General features: G+C 44.7%; 1 protein-coding gene across 1 annotated transcript in view; it reads right to left on the reverse strand.

The window, feature by feature from the left end:
- The window catches only part of ETF1 (eukaryotic translation termination factor 1), a 30132-nt gene extending 10105 nt beyond the window's left edge, over positions 1-20027 (reverse strand). Inside the window, exons 1-4 of the mRNA XM_082218436.1 lie at positions 19837-20027; positions 19467-19597; positions 1159-1334; positions 936-1075 (exon numbers count right to left, since the gene is read on the reverse strand). Coding sequence (XP_082074562.1) covers positions 936-1075; positions 1159-1334; positions 19467-19552 — 402 coding nt within the window. The 5' untranslated portion in view covers positions 19553-19597; positions 19837-20027. The remainder of the gene's footprint in view (positions 1-935; positions 1076-1158; positions 1335-19466; positions 19598-19836) is intronic.
- Between the last annotated feature and the right edge of the window lie 2699 nt (positions 20028-22726).

Raw genomic sequence — 22726 nt, forward strand, 5'->3', positions numbered from 1 at the left:
AGGAAAGGAGGGCCCTTTTCTGCCTCCCCACTTCCAGAAATTCTCTGAAGACTGGAGAAGAGACCCTCTCAAGAATATTAGGGGGGTGGGCAGGGGAAGGACATGTGAAAAATGAACATAATATTTTAGCTGCAGTTCATTTTCAGCTTTGTATTCTTGTTATACAAAAAGCACGCCTAGACATTCCGTTGTTGCGCCCATAACCTAGGTTTAAGGTGTCATTTAGCTCCTAGCTTTCATATCTCAGTTTCCAACACTGAGCACAACACAGTACACCAATATTAATTGATCTGGGCATCACTGACATGGCAAGTTCACAGGCCGATCAAGAAATGGTGTCCCCTTGCTGCATAACAATTCTGAATAAACCAGATATCCAAAGGTTACCTGGAAAAATTAGCCAATGAATCAGAATTGTTTCTGGACTAAGAAATAACACAATAGCTATCACACATTTTATCTATAATTATGTGTTTGAAGTGGAAGGTAAGGCCTAGTAAATCACAGTGTTAAACTCCATGGGGGGAAAATCCCCATATCTCATTGGAACAGTCCACTGAAATCACTTGCATGGTCTGGCATTTTATGTCTGCAATTTGCTCAGCTCACAATTACATTTACAACCTTCCAGACAAAAATGAACACTTGGATCCCAACATTTGTGATGCTATCAGCCTTTGTTTCTGGAAAGGTCTGGACGCTTGGTGTATAAGTAAACAACCTTGCTTAGTATCTTTGTATGTGAACAGAAACAGGAAATCATGTTTTCAAGTAAAATACACAAATGTATGTTGAATTCAGAAATAGGTTGCTATAATTAACATCTAGTAACCAACACATTATATACGATAACTATTCATGAGCATACTGCAAACTGAGCAAAGTTATCATGAGCCAAATTTACAAACTGGCTAGAAATGCAAAATGACACTTACCTCTGTATGGAATTTATTATCGCACAAATACAACGATGTATTTATTGGTTTGAAAGGTTCAAAATCAATGTTCACTTTCTTCTCCTTTCCTTCTTCTGTCACAATTGTTCCACAGTATACAACAAGACCATTTGGAGGTACTGTAAAAAGCACAGGGTGTAACCTTAGATAATGCCAAAGCGAGCACAAAGTTATTCATAAAGTAAGCAGAATAACTTTTTACCTTTGTTATAAAGTTTTAGCCGTTGCTGTACAGATGTAATGGCGCCGAGGACTGAAAGGCGATTCACTCGAGATTTAATGTTTGATGCTGTACCAAACTCATCCGCTAACATCTTTGCTACTCGTGAAATCTGGTCTTTGGGGGGAATGATCAATGATATCATGCTGGTGCCATTGCTAGGGAAGAAGGAAAAGAAACTATGTTAACACAAGTTGTGTGACTTCAAGCCTGGAAGAAAGCATGCCCAAAACTAATCTCAGATGTTCAGGACTTATTCTCTTTCCATTATTTGCAACATCCTTTTGGAAGTAAGGCCTTCTTTGCAGGCCAGTTGCTTATACTGACCACAGGACTACTATGAGCCTATGTACACACCAAACTGGTTGTTCTATACAGTGAAATAGCAGGCACGCCTTCTTGGTCAAACTCACCTGATCTGCAGTCCCAGAATCAAGCTGTGGACTGAAGCTTACCACCCCACAATTTAAAACAGGCTATCTCTTAGAACATACTAGTCTAGCTGTTATAAAGACTCAATGACAAAGTTAGCTCCCACAGCTTTCTTTGTGCTTCTGGTCTTTGTATAAAGGAAGTTCTACCGGTTATTAGGGAGTTCCTAATATTTATGGTAAGAATATTTAAAAATTTCATCACAATTTCTGAATGTTTATGAGAAGCACATTTTTATTCTGATTTGTTTTGAGCCAACAATCTATACCTTTTCTCCAAACAGAAATAGTTCCTATAACTTTAAAGTTGCCTTTTCTGAACTGAAATGACCAACCCAGAAGGTAAAGGAAACTTTGAGGCTACTGCATCTTGAGAAATACCAAATCTTTCTTCAGGTATGTTTATCCCTGAAGTCTATGTGCTTTATGAGGCATTAATGCCTTAACTTCCTAGCTGGTTCCTTCCAATGTAAGGGGCAGAAGAGAATGGACAACTCTAATAGCCTTTGGAGGCTGCATACTTCTATTAGTGCTATTTTCTGAAAAATAGCACTAATAGCACTCTTAGATAGTAACAAGCTTCCAAATGCACACAGAGGGGAGTTTTATGTGTTTTAACACATTTCTATACCTCCCTTCACTGGATCAGATGTCACAGCAGTGAGCCATATCATTCTCAATGCAATAAAATGTAGCCCAAGAGACAACAGATAAAACCACAAAACATGCCAAAGTATAGAAATTTTTAAAAATGCTATAGTAAATAAAAAAAGCCTTAACCTGACATTTAAAAGCCTGGCAAAAGATTTGTACTGCAACTTATTATGTTTGCTTTAAGTGCTAGGGCTAGCAAGATTGCTAGGAAAGCTGTACAACAAAGTCAAAACAAGATGCATAGTTCAAGCACCCCAGATATTAGATCAAACTGAATTGTCAGGGAACTGACATCAGAGGGAAAGGAGGTGATAGGGCTCCCAGAGACTGGGAGAGACTCAACAGCCAAGGCAGGGACCAGCAGGGGGAGCGCGGGGTCTCTGGAGGAGGATCTCAGGGATACTGAGAGAGATGCAGCAGCGCAGGCAGGAAGCAGGGGGGAGAAAGGGGTGAGAGACACGTCCAGTGAAAATAGTGGGGAGGTGTCAGAAGCAATTGCAGGGAGACCCATGCTTCGTCGGAAGCTGTCACGTCGTGAGTCCAGGAGACGTGTTTCCGTTAAGGAACTTCTTTGTTGGAGGCGTTTCCGCAAACAGCCACTGTCGGACTCTAACAGTGACTAGAGCAGACATGTCTGAGGAGCTCTGTCACACACAGAGGTTTGTGGGGCCGCACAAACTCTGAAGGGGCACCATTTTAAGCACAAGCAGCTAATCATCCCCTAATAGCAGTCCGACAGTCTCTGTACGCTGCCTGTGCAGGAGAAAGCATCATGAGCGACCCAGCCGGAGCAGGGGGAGGAGCTGATCCAAGCTTGGAAGAAAGATGCCGAGCATTGGAGGTCCAACTGGCGCTGCAGACGGCGAGGCTCGAGGAGAGGAGGGCTCAAGATGCAGACAAGAAGGGGAGAACCACTCAGTTCCCCAGAAAGGTACCAGGATTGGTGCAGAAGTTTGGGGGGGACCCCAAGGATTACCATGCCTTTAGGACTGAAATGCAATATGCCCTGAATGTCCAGTTTGATGAGTTCCCTGATGAGGAATCTCGAGTTGCTTTTGTAATTGGGCATCTTGAGAAGGGCGCGCGAGACTGGGTTCGACCCCTGATGGCAACGCACAACGATATCCTAAAGGACACTATGAAATTTTTTCGTGCAATGGATATCATGTTTTCCAGCGACGTTGAGGAAGGGGCGGTGCGCAGACAGTTAATGGCTTGCAAGCAGGGAAGCAGATCTGTCCGTGAGTACTGGACTGAATTTACCATGCTGATTCACAGATTGGGGTGGGATTTATCGGCAGCACCCATTCAGATGCTATTTGAAGAAGGTCTTTCTTCAGCTGTGAAAGACGAGCTGGCCAGGAGCCCCAGGGCGGTGTCTATGGATCAGCTGACCAAATCTGCGCTGACCATTGGAGCGCGCCAGGAGGCAAGAGCCTTGGAGAGGCGGGAAGGGAGAGGGGAACGTTGGAAGGAGTTACGCATTCCAGACATTCCTGAGCCAGCTTTCCCGCCGGCAGAGCCGATGGAAATCGGAACAGCCCGCGCGCGCGCAGTTTCAAAGCCCAGTGAGGGGGCGAAGAAGGAGGGAAAGGGAGCCCGGAAATGCTATCTCTGCCAACAGCCAGGCCACTTTGCCAGAGTCTGCCCCCAGAGGAAGGAATGGCAAGGGATGGTGGGAACTGTTGAGGGGGAAGAGCAGGGAGAAACGGAGCAGGTAAAAGCCAACGCCTGGTTGCCATCAGGGCACTGCAGCCAGGCCAAAGAGCAGTGAAAGTGCCCCTTCCCCAAGTGCCAGTACCAGAAGCTCCTCGACCGGCTCTAGTGATTGAAGTGTCGCTAGAGCTGCAAAATGGACACCCCCTAAAAATAAAGGCACTGTTGGACTCAGGCAGCTCCTGCAATTTTATGAGCAAGGAGTTTGCTGCTGAACACCAGATACAGACTATCCCTTTAAGCAACCCCCTGCAGGTGACCACGATCGATGGCAGGGAACTGTTGGGAGGAGGAGTCAGCTTGCAGACCATCCCAATGATAATGAGGGTGGCAAGGCACACAGAACTGATAGCGTTTAATGTGGCCACCTTGGGAGGTGCTCCCATTATTTTGGGAATGAGCTGGCTAGCCCTACATGATCCGCTGGTGGGCTGGCATCAAAGAGTGGTTTCCTTCGGTTCCGCACATTGCTTAGAACACTGCAGGGGGGAAAAGGGGTCAGCAGGGGCCCAAGCCACCCTGGCAGGGACTGAAGTAGTGGAGAAGGGGAAGGTGCCACCACAGTATGCTGATCTCAGCGACGTGTTCAGCGAGAAGGAAGCTGACCAACTACCTCCGCATAGACCCTTTGATTGCCAGATCAATTTACTCCCTGGAGCACAGCTTCCTGTAGGCAAGTTGTATGCCATGTCAGACAGGGAAATGCAGGAGTTGCGAGCGTTCATTGACAAGAACCTGAAGAGGGGCTTCATCAGAGAGTCCAAGGCAGCGGGGGGTAGCCCAGTGTTTTTTGTGGACAAAAAAAACACGGACAAGCCGAGGCTGGTATGTGACTTTCGGGCCTTAAATGCAGTGACAGAGCCGGCGGCTTTTCCCATGCCCAGGATTGATGATATTTTGACCAGGGTGCGGAAGGGAAAGATTTTTACAAAGCTGGACCTAAGGGGGGCGTACAACCTGATACGTATAAGGAAAGGGGATGAATGGAAGACCACCATGTTCACCCCTTTGGGGGCATTTGAATACTTAGTTATGCCTTTTGGATTACAAACAGGCTCCGCGTGTTTTCAAGCTTTCATGAACCACGTACTGGGGCCTTTGCTCTACAAGAATTGCGTGGCCTTCTTAGATGACGTGTTGGTGTATTCGGAGAATGAGGAGCAACATGTGAGAGACGTCAGAGAAGGGTTGAGCAGGCTGCAAGCCAACCGACTGTGGGTGAAACTGGAGAAGTGTCAGTTTCATACCAAGGAGGTGGAATTCCTGGGGTACCGCTTGTCAGACAAAGGGTTGGCCATGGACCCCGGCAAGGTTCAAGCGGTGCTGGAATGGAAAACACCCAAGACCAAGAAGGATGTGCAGAGGTTCCTAGGGTTTGGAAACTTTTATCGTAAGTTCATCCGCAACTTCGCCCACCTGACGGCGCCCATCACGGACTGTCTCAGCAGCAAAAAGAAGTTTGTTTGGACGGGGGAGGCGGAGCGAGCGTTTGAGGAACTGAAAAGGGCCTTCGCCTCTGGCGAACAACTTCTACATGTGGATTTACAAAAAAAGCTGAGGGTCGAAACAGACGCGTCGGACCGAGCCATAGGGGCGGTGCTTCTTCTGCAGCCGGGGAAGGAGGGGTCGGAGTGGCGACCGTGTGCCTTCTTTTCGCGGAAGCTGAACAAGTCTGAGAGGAACTACACGGTGTACGACCGGGAACTTCTTGCAATTTATGAGGCCTTCCGGAGATGGAGGCACCTACTAATTGGTGCACAACAGAAGGTGCAAGTGTGCACGGACCATAAGAATCTAGAGTATTGGAGAACTGCGCGAGTGCTCAACCAACGGCAGTTGAGATGGGCCCAGGAGTTCTCCAAATTTAACTTTGAGATTTGTTACGTACCAGGCCCGGAGAACGTTAGGGCGGACGCTCTCTCACGCAAACCTGAATATTTGGAGGGAGAGGGTGTACCCGAAGAGACCCATGTCATTCCCGAGGACCGCTGGGTGTGTGGGGCGGCATTGGTGGGGCAAAGGGAACTGGTAGAGGGAACGGGGCAGGATGTATACGCCCAGGACAAACTCAGGAGTCTTAGGAGGGAGGGAGACAAACCCGGGGGTTTTGAGGAGAGAAATGGGGCGTTGTACTACAAGGGAGCGTTATACATACCTGAAGGGGAATTGAGGGAAAAGGTACTCAAGCAACTGCACGATAACCCCACAGCAGGGCATTTTGGGCAACACAAAACCATGTGGCTGGTTACCAGGGAATTCTGGTGGCCCAAGGTCAGGGAAGATGTGCGTGAATATGTGAGAGGGTGTGACCGTTGCCAACGAGCCAAGGGGGAGAGGCGGGCACCGGCAGGTTTATTAGAACCACTACCCACGCCGGAAAGACCGTGGGAGGCAGTGGCAATAGATTTTATGACTGATTTGCCCAGGTCCAAAGGGAAAACAGCCATTATGGTGGTGGTAGATCTGTTAACCAAGATGGCACACTTTATAGCCTGCTCACATGCGGTCACAGCAGAAGAAACCGCCAAATTGTTTGTGGAAAATGTGTTTAGGTTGCATGGCGCCCCCTTGAGGGTGGTTTCGGACCGAGGGAAACAATTTACTTCCAGGTTCTGGAGGAAGCTCATGAGCTTACTGCATGTAGAGGTTAATTTCTCTACTGCCCGTCATCCAGAGACCAACGGGCAGGCGGAAAGAGCTAATGGTGTCCTCCAGCAATATTTGAGGTGTTATGTTAATGACAGAGAGAATGATTGGGTGGAGAAGCTGGCGTTGGCAGAATTTGCTTACAACAATGCAGAGAACGTGTCCACGGGAATGAGCCCTTTTTTGGCCAATCACGGGTGTCATCCCCGAGCCTTCCCAGGGGGGGAGGGGGAGAACTGGAGCGTTCCAACAGCAGAACAGTTCGTTGAAGAAATGGAAGCGATCCATCGCCAACTCCAACTTAATTTAAACCGGGCGAAGGAGGAATATAAGAGGCAGGCAGACAAAACCAGAAGGGAAGGGGAAAGCCTTAGGGTGGGAGACCAGGTGTGGCTGTCCACCCAAGGGTTACCATTTAAAGGAGGTTGTAAGAAGTTAAGACCCAAAAGACTGGGCCCATTTGAAGTCACGCAACAGGTCAACCCAGTGGCTTTCAGACTCCGGTTACCGAACCACATGAAGTTGCACCCAGTGTTCCACAGATCGTTGCTGTCACCGTATATAGGGGACAGAGAGGGGAGGGTCAATAGGGGACCAGCGATGGAGGAAAAAGAACACAGCTACCATGCAGCGGAGATCCTAGATTCCAGGTGGAAAGGAGAGCAAGTAGAGTATTTGGTAATGTGGGAAGGGGAACCGGAGTCGGAAAACACCTGGGTCAGAGCAGAGGATGTAGATGACGAGGTTCTAATTGAAACTTTTCATCAGAGATTCCCTCGAAAACCCCAGCCAGTGGCGAGGTTCCGGAGGGAATACTTCGCCACCACAGACGAAGAAGAGGAGTTGGAGGGGTTCTCTGATTCCGAGGTGGAGGAGGATTCAGCGAGTCGGAACAAAGACCGATGGAGGGAGATGTTCGAGACGTCGGAAGATGAAGAGGATTCGTTTCGGGGTTTCAGCTCCTCACCGCCCAGAGGAGAGGGAGGGGGCGGGGGGGAAGGGGGCCCTGGAGGGGAGGTGGATGTCAGGGAACTGACATCAGAGGGAAAGGAGGTGATAGGGCTCCCAGAGACTGGGAGAGACTCAACAGCCAAGGCAGGGACCAGCAGGGGGAGCGCGGGGTCTCTGGAGGAGGATCTCAGGGATACTGAGAGAGATGCAGCAGCGCAGGCAGGAAGCAGGGGGGAGAAAGGGGTGAGAGACACGTCCAGTGAAAATAGTGGGGAGGTGTCAGAAGCAATTGCAGGGAGACCCATGCTTCGTCGGAAGCTGTCACGTCGTGAGTCCAGGAGACGTGTTTCCGTTAAGGAACTTCTTTGTTGGAGGCGTTTCCGCAAACAGCCACTGTCGGACTCTAACAGTGACTAGAGCAGACATGTCTGAGGAGCTCTGTCACACACAGAGGTTTGTGGGGCCGCACAAACTCTGAAGGGGCACCATTTTAAGCACAAGCAGCTAATCATCCCCTAATATGAATATACAATATTTACTTCTCCTCACCCTGAATTTAAGACAAGAAGTCTGACTCGTAACAAGTAGCCTGTACTCAATAAGAGAGCAAGCCTACACAGGTAGGATAGACTGTACTGACATATGGGAGTTCCACATTTTTATGGAAGGGAAACCCACGATAAAGACTCATAGAGGCAGCCAGAAATGCAAATCTAACAATGGGACAAGCCCACCACATGCTTCAGCAATTTTCATTTTTTTAGTTTACTGAATTGTTTAAACAAGGAACACAACCCCCATTCCACCCCCCAAAATCTCCACTTCCTCCTTGTCAACTAACCCACACATATCGCACACCCTCCTACTAGGGAAGAGAAAATTTCTAGTACACTAAAAAGGTAGCAGCTAAAAATTTAACCATGCTTACAAAACACAAGCTTTTAATATGTCAGTTACTAGCACTAAGGTAACCACTCCTTCCTTTTATGTCTTTGCTCTCCCAACCATCACAGCTACAATCAGGGTTCAAAACTAGCAGGGCACCAGGCACATTTTGCACCTAAAGGTTCTCCATTTGAGAGCATCTTAAAATGTATGGGCGCCATTTGTTGAGCCTGGCTGACACTCAAGGATTACTGAAATGTATGTGCTTTGAAGCCTCAAAGTATATGTTAAGGATAGACAATATTTTAAGGATATTTAACAAGAAAGAGTAGTGTATTTCGGAAACTGAAGTGTGCTACCAATATTTTTTACTGTAAACACCATATTAAACATGTATTAACAATTTCTGTTTAAAATGTAATATTAAAAATGTGTCACTTATGTGAATTGTGTATTAGTTCATGCTTGGGCTCCTAGCTTTTCTATCCCATTTCTAACATTGGCTATGATGGACAGAGGAAGATGCCAGACCTACTCTTGATTCAGATATGTGGATTTTCACTGTAGTGCACTTTACAGCACCTATACCGTGAGAATAGTACAGTAAATGATTTAGCTGTGTCGGGTTAGATTGGTTTTTTTAAGGCAAGAGGCAAGACCATTTATGATACTTTATCTATATACGGCAAGTTTACATCTTATATAAAAAGTTGTATGAAATCATCCACATATTGAACCTATATTGCAGGGTGCTAAAATGTGTTTTGTAGTTCAGACAAGGTGCAGACAGTATTAAAACTACATGCCAGTCTTACTGCTATAGCTAATTAGATTAGGAACTCCATGAAATTAGTTTCAGTGACTTCAAGATACTAATTGTTAGAATAGCCATTTTAAAAGTTTGCACTGTACCATACCACATTATTCTACAGTTGGGTCGAGTTTCTTTAACTTTTCAAAAAAAATCCAAATCTATCAGTATATACTTCAGTTGCAGGGGAGACCTTTTATCTTATCTTAATTTCCACTCAGATACAGTACAAGCCAATTTCTACATCTAACTACTCAAGGATGCAATGAAAAATCACTTCAATGACAGTAAGGTTTTTTCACTTCCTTATGTCATTTTAAAAAAGGATACCAATTGCCACCTCGTGGAATACACTGCTGCCATCTGCTGGTTAAATATCTTATCAGAACAAACTGTGATCAAGAGGAATGATAACAGATCTGTGCTGTCTTAATCAAGATTCAGATTAACTTTCAGCATACCGTAGTTTCAGTGCTCTAGAAACTGATCCCTGAATACTGTCAATTATTCAGACGATTTGGAATCCTCAGTAGGCTTCAGTAATCAAACACTGTGTGTTGATTAACTAGAACTCAGGCTATCTGGGTATTATCATGCTAAGATAGCAGAAAATTTGTACAATTACAACACAGGCTAATGGTAAAATATCTTTAGAAACTACCACAAATCATGTTCTGCCTTTCTAGGACCAAAATTGTTCGTTCGTTCGTTCTCTCTCGTGTGTGTCACAAGTGAAAAACCAAGAGAAGCATACCTCATCTCAGTTAAGGAAGAGCCTCTCCAGAGAAATGTGCCCAGCATCTTTCTTGTGGTCTTTTTTGCACAATTTTTTTAGCCACTCAGCTCTTTTAAACAACATATGCTTAATGATCTGGGCATCTCCATTTATAATTTGTGTTCTATTGCATATTTATGTTAATTGTTCTTCTACTTTTTCCGCCAGAATTCATTTATGCTTTTTCAATAATGCATTTCTTTAAAAAATTATGAGCCAACAAGAGAACATTTGCTATTGGGCAGTCATACAAATGCAATTAGCACTGCTTATTATTTAATAATTAAATTACGAAACAAACGACTAAGTAACAGCTCATGAGGTCATTATATGGATTACCAAAATGCGGCTTCAAAACACTTTATAGTACAAAACCACACTTCTTACTCCTCCACAACTGAGGGGTTCCCCACAACCACCCAAGGAGCTTCACAAATAGTAATTTAAACCTATGTCGCTTACGTCCAAGTTCAACACTTTCACAAGAGCATATGGGTAATATTTCAATACAGTGCACACATTTGGGAGTTCTCTTGCGCATCAGAGCAGTACAGTCACTAGAGCAAATGACTGCTCTCACAACTTACGCATGCTAGGGTATGGATTATCATTAGAGAGACAAAGTGAGTGCCAATTTACTAGCCAAACAGGAAGCTTGTATAAACAGCTGATGCAGCAACACTCCAATCCCACTTTGGTTACTAGGCCACTATAGCAGTTGCCTAGCTGCTGAAATCACACACACTGGTGTTTTGACTCCACCCTAGGCAAAGCTTGTTGTGGGTGCTAAGGAATAAATCTATAGAGCAATGACAAATGGTTTCTTTTTCTTTGGGGCTACTCTGTTCGCTGAAAACTGCTCTTTGAGCGCAGGTAGCATATTCTGCAGCAGGAACTGCTCAGGTTCTAGAATAAGGTTAATGTCAGCCAGAATGCGCAACTGATCCAATGCTTTCTTTCCTAACCCCATCCTCCTCCTACTTTGTATACTGTCTACTAGAATCTGAGGCTGTAGGCAGGAACAGTCCTAAGTTTTAATATCTGTATGGTGCTTTGAAAAGTTCAGGTACTTTATATTAGATAAAAATAATAATCTAGCAGCAAGGGCTTCACAAAAGTGGTACGCACATGCTAATGGATATGATTACTTACAAATATGTGTTCTTATATATGGATGCAGAGTGGTGATGTGGATTGGAATTTATACAGCTTCTTTTTTTCTCTTTTTTCTTTTTAGTAAAGTGGTTCTTAGCTGTAAATACTCCTCAAAACAAATTTGGGGATCATGGTGGACAGCATATTTCAGGCCATCTTACAGAAGAGGTAGGAGCCCAGGCTACACAGGTCAATAAAAAAATCTGATGGACTGGGAGCATTTCTGCAAGGCTTTGCACCCCTGAACTATTTAATGAAATAAGCTTCCATTATGCAACTACCAGCCCATGGTTCTGGGGAACTAAACGAAAAGAATCTGAGCATGTTCTAAGACTTAAAGTTTTCCTGATCTAAGTCAGTGGAGACCTAGCATGCCATTAAAAAATCCCAAACAACCCACTGCTTTACATGCAATGTATTTTTATTTAATACCCTTTTTCTACCTCCACCTTAGGGATATGTAATGCGACAATAACTGGTGGATCCTGGGCCCAGAGGACTGCACACTGAAGCTCCCCACCTCAACATGCATTATGAAGACACAGAAAGGGGTGCAGATTCATGAAATGCTAAGATGGTCTGAAGTGAAATGTGGAATAATGTGATAATGAAAAGGTTAAGCAACAGACGCAAGAGCAGGCACACGGTGAAGTCATAGTCTGAGTACAATCTAAGTGCACAAGTGGGGTTGTCTCCAACAAAGCCGTCCTGTTAACACAAAGACTTCCACCTCTGTAGCAGGCCTATTTCTTCCTCTCTAATTCGTTCAGGGCTTCTCCCCAACCCTCCAGGGTAGATCTGGGAGGAAGCACAGCGCAAGCACAGCAATAGAAAGTCCCATTGCATAGACATAAATTATTGTGCTAACAGGACTTTTCTGGATACCCTCAGATATGATATAAACAGAATGCACTGGCAAAATAATTCTGGGAAACATAGACCAAGGTAGAACATTTTATTTACAAAACTGCTCATGCACAAATGGAAATCCCTATTTAAAGACAAAAACCCAGAATCTGTCTCTGATGTAACTTTCTCATTAAGCTCCCCACAAAAATGAGGCCTACTTTCCTGACACCCCAAAATGTGCAAGTTAAGCACACTAATACCAAAACCTAAGTTTTTAAGTTTTCTAGCCAACCTATTGCTTGTACAAAATAAAACGTTTTTTAAAAGCACATTGAAGAATGGAGGTGAGTATATATTCAACATAGAGATATATAATTACAGGTGATTCATAAATATTTAAATAAATATGAAAGAAAGGGTAGGCAATTGGTTGAGAAGGGTCACTTTGGAAGTTGCATTCCGAAAGAGTTGCTAACATCATGCTAGATAATTCCTGCCATCAGCACTAAACAGGAAAAAACATTAGGTAATGCACCTCCTCTATGGAAGAGTAAGGAAGCAACTACATCAGCCAGTGAGACCAGACTCTCCGAAGGCAGACAAAAGAGCAGTCTGTATTCATACTAAAAATAAGTGGCACTTCAAGTGAAGAGAACACACGTCTTCTCCAAATGAGGCTTCATGTGACAGCACACCCATGCTGGTGATGATACAAGTTGGGCACTAGGTTGGCCAAGGCTGTTATGGACAAACAGATTTTCAGCATGGCTCCCCATCTTATGTTTATGGCTTTCTCTTCTAAATATCTGAATTTCAACTCCCCGCTCCAAGCCTTGTAAGAGTCCAAAGCTTTGATCTGCTAGGCTATCAGCATGCACCTTAATGTGGTTTCTGCTCAGATAAGCGCAACCAGAATGTAACAACCATCCTGCAAGCTTCTAATCAAAGCAATCAAATGACAAAAAGAAAAGAAAAGAAAAAAACCTAGTGCTGGGCAACTCAAGAGTACAGGCAACGACCGTTTTAGGCGCATCCAATATGTGCGCGACTATGCTCATGAGCTGAACCTGGAAATGACCGAAAAAAATCACAAAAAACAGCAGCACAGGGTGTCTGCAGGCTTTTGCAATGGTGTTCCAAATAAACACAATTTCACTTAAATGCACAGTGCCTTGGAGCATAACCCCCACTTAAATTGTGAGTTGCCTGTGCCAAAGAAAAGCCTTGAAAAAATGTAGGATGCTTTCCCCCTCACCACTTAAAAGCCATGCTGGGTTGCATCCTGAAGTGAATCTGCAAGAAGTGGAGCTTCCTCAGCAAAGTTGTGGGCTCTCCATAAGTAATCTTAGTTAAAAACTCAGTAACCACTTCCGTATTCATTATATCTTCCAAACAGTTTTTGGAATAAATTCCATGTCAAGTGTCAATATGCTAATTTATTTCAACTATTTATATGCCACTTACCTCCAACCATCTCGAATCAAGAAGAGTATATTAAACTTCCTAGATCTTGCTTCTCTAGGTGTGAGCATAGTTTAATCTACAAAAAAGCAGCAAGGCCCAAGATACAACCTGGGCATCCAGAACTAAATTTGGTCCAGAACAGTACCTATGGCTTCAAGTAGAACACAGCTCCATTCAAAGGAAAACACCCCCCAACACAATGCATGCACACAGGTCCCACAGAAGGCTTAAGAATGTGTTTGTCTGGATTCAAGCTTATTTACTCTCATCAGACATACCACTGTTGCTTCTGGGTCACAGGAGTATAATAGAGCTGGGTGTCTTTAGTACTTCAACGACACCACACTCCAAACCTCCAGACAGTCCTTCTCAGAAGCTTTATATAGATACTGAACATAGGAGCCAATTTGAAACTGTGCAATTCCCCATAGGTTAACTCCCAAGTCCAACCGCTATTCTCTGAAGTCATCTTGGAAATAAAGAGTGCAACCTGGCAATCAGGTAATTCCCAACAAGAGGCAATACATTTTTCTTTTGTTCCGGATATCTGTGTTCCATAAACTTTAAGATATTCCCTGGACTTCAGATATATGAATATGTGTGGAAAGAATAAAAAAGGATCACAGGAGTCACTACAGTGCTTTGTACGGCTTCCTATCCTTCTACATCTGCTACAGTCCCACTCCAAATTCAGCAGGCCAGCTAATAAAATTTCCATGTGATTTCTTAATACTTACACAAAAATGCATTGAAGGTGGTAGTGGATTGTATTGAAAGTGGATGACCAATTTTATACTTCGATTACTGTTCAGTCATTGTTGGAGCTTCTTCAAGCTGTTCAATTTAAAAAGTCCAGATTTGTACCCCTGAGAAAGGCTATTGTTTATTGGACCACTTAATGGAACAGAGGATTGTATAAGATTTGAAACAATTGTACTGTTAAATCCAGGCAGTAAATATTATTTGTTGTGGTTTTATAGCTCCTTTGGTAATAGTCTCAATGATGAATGTAATGATTAAAGTAAGCAGGATGTAATATACTGCCTATCTAGCAGTAGTGTGCAATAACAGAAATTTAGTATAGGATTACTGTTTGATCTTAATTGTTGGGGCATGGACTTTGCTTGTCTCGCCAGCTTTGATCCACGCAATCCACTACACAGGAGAAGCAAGTCAAGACCCCTGGTTTGGCCTTATGACTGAATCAATTATTGTGGTTTATTTGGAGTGAAACGAACTACAATTTCTGGATTGAATGCAACGCTAAACCGGGGATTACAGATTGTTTATACCACATGTGTGTGCGCTGGCTGGTTGGCAGTAATAATAAACATTCATTCTACCACAGGCAAGAGGGGAGAAGCAAAGCAGGCAAGATCATGATATACTATCACACAAGTATTTTATCTTCTACAAAGCAGTACAATAGCTAATCACCTTCAGATTCTAAACCCATGAATTCTCTCAATCTTTTCTACACTTGCCCCCCTCACAAACACACTTGTATTTTTGTCAAAAAAATTCAAAGAAAACCTGCAATGTTCTTCCACGTTGCCAACAGCTGATTGAAGTAAAAATAATCAGCATGGTATGATAATCACCGTATTTTTCGCTCTATAAGACGCACCAGACAACAAGACGCACCTAGTTTTTGGAGGAGGAAAGCAAGAAAAAAAATATTCTGAATCTCAGAAGCCAGAACAGCAAGAGGGATCGCTGCGCAGTGAAAGAAGCAATCCCTCTTGCTGTTCTGGCTTCTGGGATAGCTGCGCAGCCTGCATCTGCTCCATAAGACGCACATACATTTCCCCTTACTTTTTAGGAGGGAAAAAGTGAGTCTTATAGAGCCAAAAATACGGTAACCAATGCCGCATACAAAGCCCAGAGATGCTTTGGGCTGCCTGGGGTGGATGACTTCATAAAGCAGATTATCAAGAATCTCCACTTGCCAAAAAAGTTTTAAGTTTCCTACTTAATTTAAACCTCCACATTTTGGAATGCAGTAAACTGAGAGACCATTTCGCTCCTGCAGTAATCTGTACCCTAACACCAGTTGCTAGGCATTAGAAAATTGTAAAGTAAAGAGACATGAGAAAGGCTTTCCCCACAAGACACAGCACATTCAACAATAATCTTAATCCTAACATGCATTTAGCAGGGTACAAGTTCAGGAAGTTCACCACAAACAATAAGTCAAATTCCTCAAAGCAGGACTCACAGCAGCATGCAAAAGGTTATGCAATTATCCTCAGCTATATATACACATGTCTTTTTAAAAGCCAGAGTTTGAAAAATTAACATTAGGATCTGTCTCGAGTCTTCTTAGGGTCATGGCTTTTTCTTTTTATAAACATACCAGGTGTAATACTTACTGAAAGGTTATGATCAGTGTTCAAAACTCCCATTGTTCTAGCTGCATTTTGAGACAGGGAATTTCATTAGCACAAACAGTTTCTGAACTCTGGCCACAGTACTGTGTTTAAGATTTTAGATTAAAATTGCAGAGTGGAAGGAAAGGAAGACCTTTTTCTGCCTCCCCACTTCCAGCTACTCTTTGAAGACTAGAGAAGAGACCCACTCAAGAATATAAGGCAGGTGGGCAGGGGAAAGACTAGACCATGTGAAAAATGAACATAATATTTTAGCTGCAGTTCATTCACTTTCAGCTTTGTATTCTTGATACAAAAAAAGTGCCTAGACATTCCGTTGTTGCGCCTATAACTTAGGTTTAAAGTGCCATCTAGCTCCTAGCTTTCATATCTCAGTTTCTAACACTGGTTATGATTCTGATACTATTCTTTTTAAGCTTGCCAAAAATTTGGGCCAGTTCATTTATACTTGAAGGTGAGGGCATAGCTGTAAGGATTGTGCAACCTCAGTATTTGCTACACAGTATTCAAAACTCAGAGCCTCAACAGTTTTCCTCCAGCCTTTTCCCCAAATTAGCAGCAAAATCTAATCAGGCGCGTTACTAGAATGTAATGTTTATTAAAATTTTGCTACATGGCAACGAGGCCATACGGAGTATGCAATGCCACACACACACAAAAACCGAATGAAATTCATAGACAGAATATCCCAAATGTGGTGTTTTGGAAGCTGCTCCTACTTCAGATATGCACAATCATTTCTAAAGTCTCAGTGCTGTGTTGCACATTCCACACACTGAAAGACACCATCCTGGATCATTCCTTCTTGACGCTTAAGTTTTCACAGCTCGTTTTTTATTTTTAAAAAACACCACACATTCCTATTGCCCTTATTATTTGCTTGTGAGACTGTTAACACCATACTCCAGAAATGTCAACCTGAAGCCTCAGCAACCTAAAATTCAGTACAACAAGCATTAGCAACGATAAGCAGACCTTCTCATGTTGCTTTTTGACTGCTATCAAAGTTTACTATCTGGAAAGAGTATCCAATCAACTACCAACAGAGAAATTCTCATTATCTACAATTAACCAGTGGGTGGGATCCAGGCAACCCAGTATACGTGCACAGAGCACTTCAAACTTCGGAAAAGCTTTTTAGATGTCTGTCACCAGAAGGAGGGAGTTTCCTTGTGCGAGACACTGTCCGCGGCACTTCGTATTCTGACGTTGGATACTACAGTCTAAGAGAATTTCCACCTCACTTCCCAGGCTGCTATAAACACTTGGAGCTTGTAAACAATTTGTATTCCTTGTCTTCCTGACACATGTTCAATAGTGAACACTTCTTTTCAGTGGCAGCACATTAAGTGCCAGCAGAAATCAGAAGCATGTCTCTCTGTCATGTGGATTCTATGTTTCACATAATCCTCCAACATGGGAAATGTAAGGTTGCATATAAAATTAATGCTTGTAGTGTGAGGAATAATTGCTAATATGCTGAAAAAAGCCAGTAATTTCTCGTTAGACATAAGCAGTTGCCATTGAATCAGACTACTAGATCAGCTATACCACTGGGATTTAACTATAGACTCCAAACAAGGTACAATAAATCCATAATGAAGAGCCAAAGTGTCCAGCTCCTTTAGCAAATATTCTACTTGGATTCGGAGCTATGAGGCTGGGAATACACAAAGGTATCAAGAAAAATGTTTCTGAGAATGTTCTAATGATATACAGGCATAACCTGCACAAGTTTCCACTAGAGCATATCAGTTCTGAAGTTTAATGTCTAGCAACCTGTCCAGTCACACAGCAAACGCTAACTTCATTTACTTATAAAACGAGAGCAAGAGTTTAATGAACAGAGCACTCAAGTGTGGGTACCATGTGCCTTTTCCCAAAACCAGGCTGTCTGTTGTATTACATGCTTTCAGCTCAGTACATAAATACCTACAAGGGCAAAAACATTTTTTTGGGAGGGGTTGATTTAAATCCACCATAAAACACACAGCAAAGTGGCACATGTATAGCTCCCATGTGAATCTAGGAGGGTAATTGGTCTGGCCTATGCTCTTCTTTGGCAGCTGATGAATCATAGGATCATACAATTATAGAGTTGAAAGGGATCTGAAAGCTCATCTAGTCCAACCCCCTGTAATGCACGAATAAGCAGGTGGCACGCATGGAATTTATAGCTAGGTAGTCTCCCTCCTGAAGGGCTAACCAACTCTGACTGGCTTTTATAGTGAGCCACTATTTGTGATCCCCACTAAATTCACACCACTCCCAAGTCCTCTGGCACACAGATAATTCAGGAGAAGAAAGGCATCACTCTCACTTCATGATAGGCTTGAGAGACAATTTAGTCACCAAAGCACAGCACCTCCCCTCTCCCAAGTCATCCATGTATGTAGGGAGGAGGAAATAGGCATGGCCTGTTCTTCCCAACCAGTATTAAATGAGACTCTCCCACTCTCTTCAGTGCATGGAAAACTTCAGAGCTCTGAAATAAAAACAACTGCCACAAAGGCTACTATTACCCTGGTAATCTCATTTGCAGGCCTTCATTCCCTACTACGGTTCTTTATTAGGAAAAACTAAGCACAAAAAAATAGTCCTCCAAATGTGTACAATACAGTGAGAATGGAAGGAAAACTGAATAAGGACACATAGCTTTAGAATCAGGAGGCTGCATTTTTGGCTCAAAATTAATCTCTATATAAATAAAGACGCTAATGTGGGGTTTTTTTTAAAGTCACTCCTGCTTCACAGGTGAGTGTGACTACCAAGCAAGCCATAGCATGTAATTCAGTGGAAGTGGAAAAATGTAGCCGAAGACAACACAAGGCAGAGAACTGCACCTCACCTATATACACCTCTCTACTAAGAATGGAAAAATTTAAAGAAACCCAAGAGTAGTGGAATGTCTCCACTCCAGATGACGAAATGCAGGGAAAGGGGTGGGGGTAAGATGACTCTTGATACCAAGAGACAAAGCTAAATACAGCCTTTGAAGCAGGGCCCAAGTCACAGGAACCCACATGTTTCACATTCCTTGTTTGGGGATGCAAGGTTGGGAAGTGGGCACTCAAAACATTCACCTTTCTCTTCTTAGGTGCCCTAGCGGGACAAGCCCCCAAGGCTTCCCCTTGCCTTTTATGCACCTGTAGCACCATATGGACCTTGGCCTCCCAAAAACAGAGGCAAGAGGAAGAAAGGCCTAACTCTCTCTTTGGGGGGGGGCTAACTCTCTCTTGGGGGGGGACCCAACCCATATGTCTGGACCAAATCGCTTTATAGCTGTCTGGGGAAAAAGGGGGGGAGTTGAAGGTTTCCACACAGGTGACATCCACATGACTGAATAGTTCTCCATATAGGAGCGAACCAACCCAGTTTTGAAAGGGGGGGCAGAGAATACTTCAGCCTGGCTTTCTCCCTGAAATTTTAAGCTTTCTATACAGTGGCGATTATTATTTTTTGGGGGAGGGGAGCTGAAGCGACTCCTGTTCCTCCCCCCCCTTTTTATAACCCGAAACTGAAGGCTTCTTCCACCCCCACCCCAGGCCCTTCCCCGCCCTCACCCGCGAGCCGCCTCGAGGCTCTTGATGAGCTTCTTGATCTTCCAGATCTCCACGTTCCTGTCGGCAGCGCTGGGATCGTCCGCCATCTTCTCCCTCCTCCTCCTCCTCCTCCTCCACCGCCCCTCCTGCGGCTGTTCGAGTCAACCGCCAAGGCCGCCGCCGCACGGAGAGAGGGGGGGGGGGAAAGAGAGAGAAAAAAATGAGAACGGAGCCTCGGCTGAGGTAAAAGTAGAAGCCGCCCCGGTCTCCCGTCTCTAGGCTAGGCCCGCCCCGGTCTCCCGTCACCGCGGGAGCGCGGCCACCACAAGCCCAGCCAAGCGCTCCTCTGAGGCGAAAGAACGGGCGGGCGGGCGAGCGCGCGCGTTTTTACCTCAGGCCTCGCCGCCGCCTCCCTTCCCTTCCTTCTCCGGACGGCAGCGAAGGGCTCCTCGCGACGGCGCCTGTGACGTCGCTGACCGGCTTCTTCCTTCCTTTCCTTTCCGCCTCCCTCGCTCGCTCGCGCCCCCTCCCTCCTCCTCCTCCTCTCCTCCGCGCTGCATGTGTTGCAATCGCCTCACATGGGGCTCCTGGCGTCAGTTCCGGTCCCCGCACGTACGCACGCAGCGTGAGAGGGGGGAGGAGGAAAGGATGGAGAACGCGCGTGCGCGAGGCGGAGGAGAGAGAGCGCTCTCCGCCACTTCTCCTCCTCTCATTGGTTGCCTAGCTTCCTCTCCGTTGGGTGGCTCCGCGGAGGAGGCGCCGCCCACCTCACCAGCTCCGTCACGCCTTCCGCAGCGCGCGGCATGCCGGGAGGCGTAGTTTGCTGCCGGGGGGGGGAGGTCGCGCAGGGCGGATGCGGGGCTCTCGCGTTGTCCGTGTCAGCGACGTTTTTTCGCGTCAGGGTGCGTTTCCTTTAAAGGAGACGCGCACGCGTTTTGGGGGGAACGTGTGGAGCCGCGTCCACGAGTTCCGCAGGGCGGGGTGGACCAACAGCATCTGCTACGTCGACGTGTGAAAGAAGCTGGAAGGAGACCCTCCCCAAAGTTTCTGTTGCTAAGCCAGGGAGCCCAATTAACAGTAATTGCTGTCATTGATTAAGACTGGCTCCCATGGAATTCAGTGGAGCCAGGGGTAGACATGCATAGAGGGTCCTTTACCTCTGAATTTTTTCCTTTTGTTGTTGTTTAGTCGTTTAGTCGTGTCTGACTCTTTGTGACCCCATGGACCAGAGGATGCCAGGCACTCCTGTCTTCCACTGCCTCCCGCAGTTTGGTCAAACTCATGCTGGTAGCTTCGAGAACACTGTTCAACCATCTCGTCCTCTGTCATCCCCTTCTCCTTTCCCAACATCAGGGTGTTTTCCAGGGAGTCTTCTCTTCTCATGAGGTGGCCAAAGTACAGTGGTACCTCGGGTTACATACACTTCAGGTTACATACGCTTCAGGTTACAGACTCCGCTAACCCAGAAATAGTGGTTCAGGTTAAGAACTTTGCTTCAGGATGAGAACAGAAATCGTGCTCCGGCGGCACAGCGGCAGCAGGAGGCCCCATTAGCTAAAGTGGTGCTTCAGGTTAAGAACAGTTTCAGGTTAAGAACGGACCTCCGGAACGAATTAAGTACTTAACCCGAGGTGCCACTGTATTGGAGCCTTCACCTTCCAGTGAGCACTCGGCTGATTTCCTGAAGAATGGATAGGTTAGATCTTGCAGTCTTTACAGCATTGGGCTTTCCTTTCGCTTCCAGGCATATCCGCAACTGAGCGTCCTTTCGGCTTTGGCCCAGCCACTTCATCAGCTCTGAATCTACTTGTACTTGTCCTCTGCTCTTCCTCAGTAGCATGGTGGACGCCTTCCGACCTGAGGGGCTCATCTTCCAGCGTCATAACTTTTATATGCCTGTTGTCTTTGTCTATGGAGTTTTCTGGGCAGGGTTACTAGCTGCTTTGCTTCTTAATATTCTCTGGTTGGCCTCTGTTATTTTCTCCTACCAATAGGGAACCTACGTAAGGACTCAATATGGGCTTTTGGATGCCCCATAAGGGAAAAGGGCAGGTTTTTGTTTACAACACCTAAGACCCATCCATTTTGAGATCCTGTTTCCTATGCACAGCCACCCGTTTGCATCTAGGAAACCTACATGCAGGACAACACAGTGGTAGTAAATCCCGTTGATTGTCTGCAGTGCCTTTTCTGACAAGTGTTGTCATAATATTGACATCAAACCAAGTCCTCATCTCGTACAGCCATGACTTCTAAGAAGCCCATAAACAGGGTAACATGGAGATGGTCATCCCTTGAGTTTATCTGCAACATCTGCTACTCAGATGTACAGTCTCTGTCCATGAAGGGTGTTTTTATTTGTTATAATATTTTCATCCTACAGCCTTATATTTTTCAAGGCAGCTTACATTACAATTTAAAAATAATGCAGAACGACATACTGTATCAGGGCACATTAAAACAATTTACTCACACATAAAGACAGCCCAGCTGTTTCATGTAGATGGAATGGACTGTCCTGTGATCCTTGGATGAAGAAATTTAATATGTAAATAATAAATTAAACAAACAAAATAAGAGCCTGGCAGTACTCCATAATGTGTCAATTGTGCCATGGAGCAGAGCAAATGTGGAGCATTTAACTCCCATTTCCTCTTTAGAGGGTTATCAGAGCATTTGGTATCCAAAGCTGCTAAGTCTGTTGTTATTTTAATTTTGTCTCAAGAGAAGCAACCGTATTGCATTCCTGCTATTTTCTCCCCCTAGTGTAGCTCCTCTACTAGAATCAACAGTTGTGTTTCAGTCCCAAAACCAGGCTAAAAGCCAGACTGAAATGGGTACAGACAATCCGTGTAATCCCAAAATGCTTGGAGTTGAGCCAACATAGAAACTGGATAGACTATCTAGTTCCGAAGGTTAATTCATGTGCCATGAATCTATATGTCTTAAACAACAACAACAACAACAACCCATGAACAGTCCTGCTGGGTCAGACGAAAAAGGTAAAATTAGTCCAGCATTCTGTTTTCAACGCTGGAAAACTGGTATTTTTTAAAAAAAATTGACAAGAAGGGCATGAAAATAGCCTTCCTTCATTTTTTGGCCCCTGGTTAACCTATTAGAAGGTATGCTGCCTCATAATAATAACAACAACAACAACAACAACAACAACAACAACAATAATAATAATAATAATTTATTTATACCCCGCCCATCTGGCTGGGCTTCCCCAGCCACTCTGGGCGGCTTCCAAAAGAATATTAAAATACTACCGTATTTTT

This window comes from Podarcis vaucheri, assembly GCF_965113315.1.
Source record: "Podarcis vaucheri genome assembly, chromosome: 3".
Lineage (NCBI taxonomy): Eukaryota > Metazoa > Chordata > Lepidosauria > Squamata > Lacertidae > Podarcis > Podarcis vaucheri.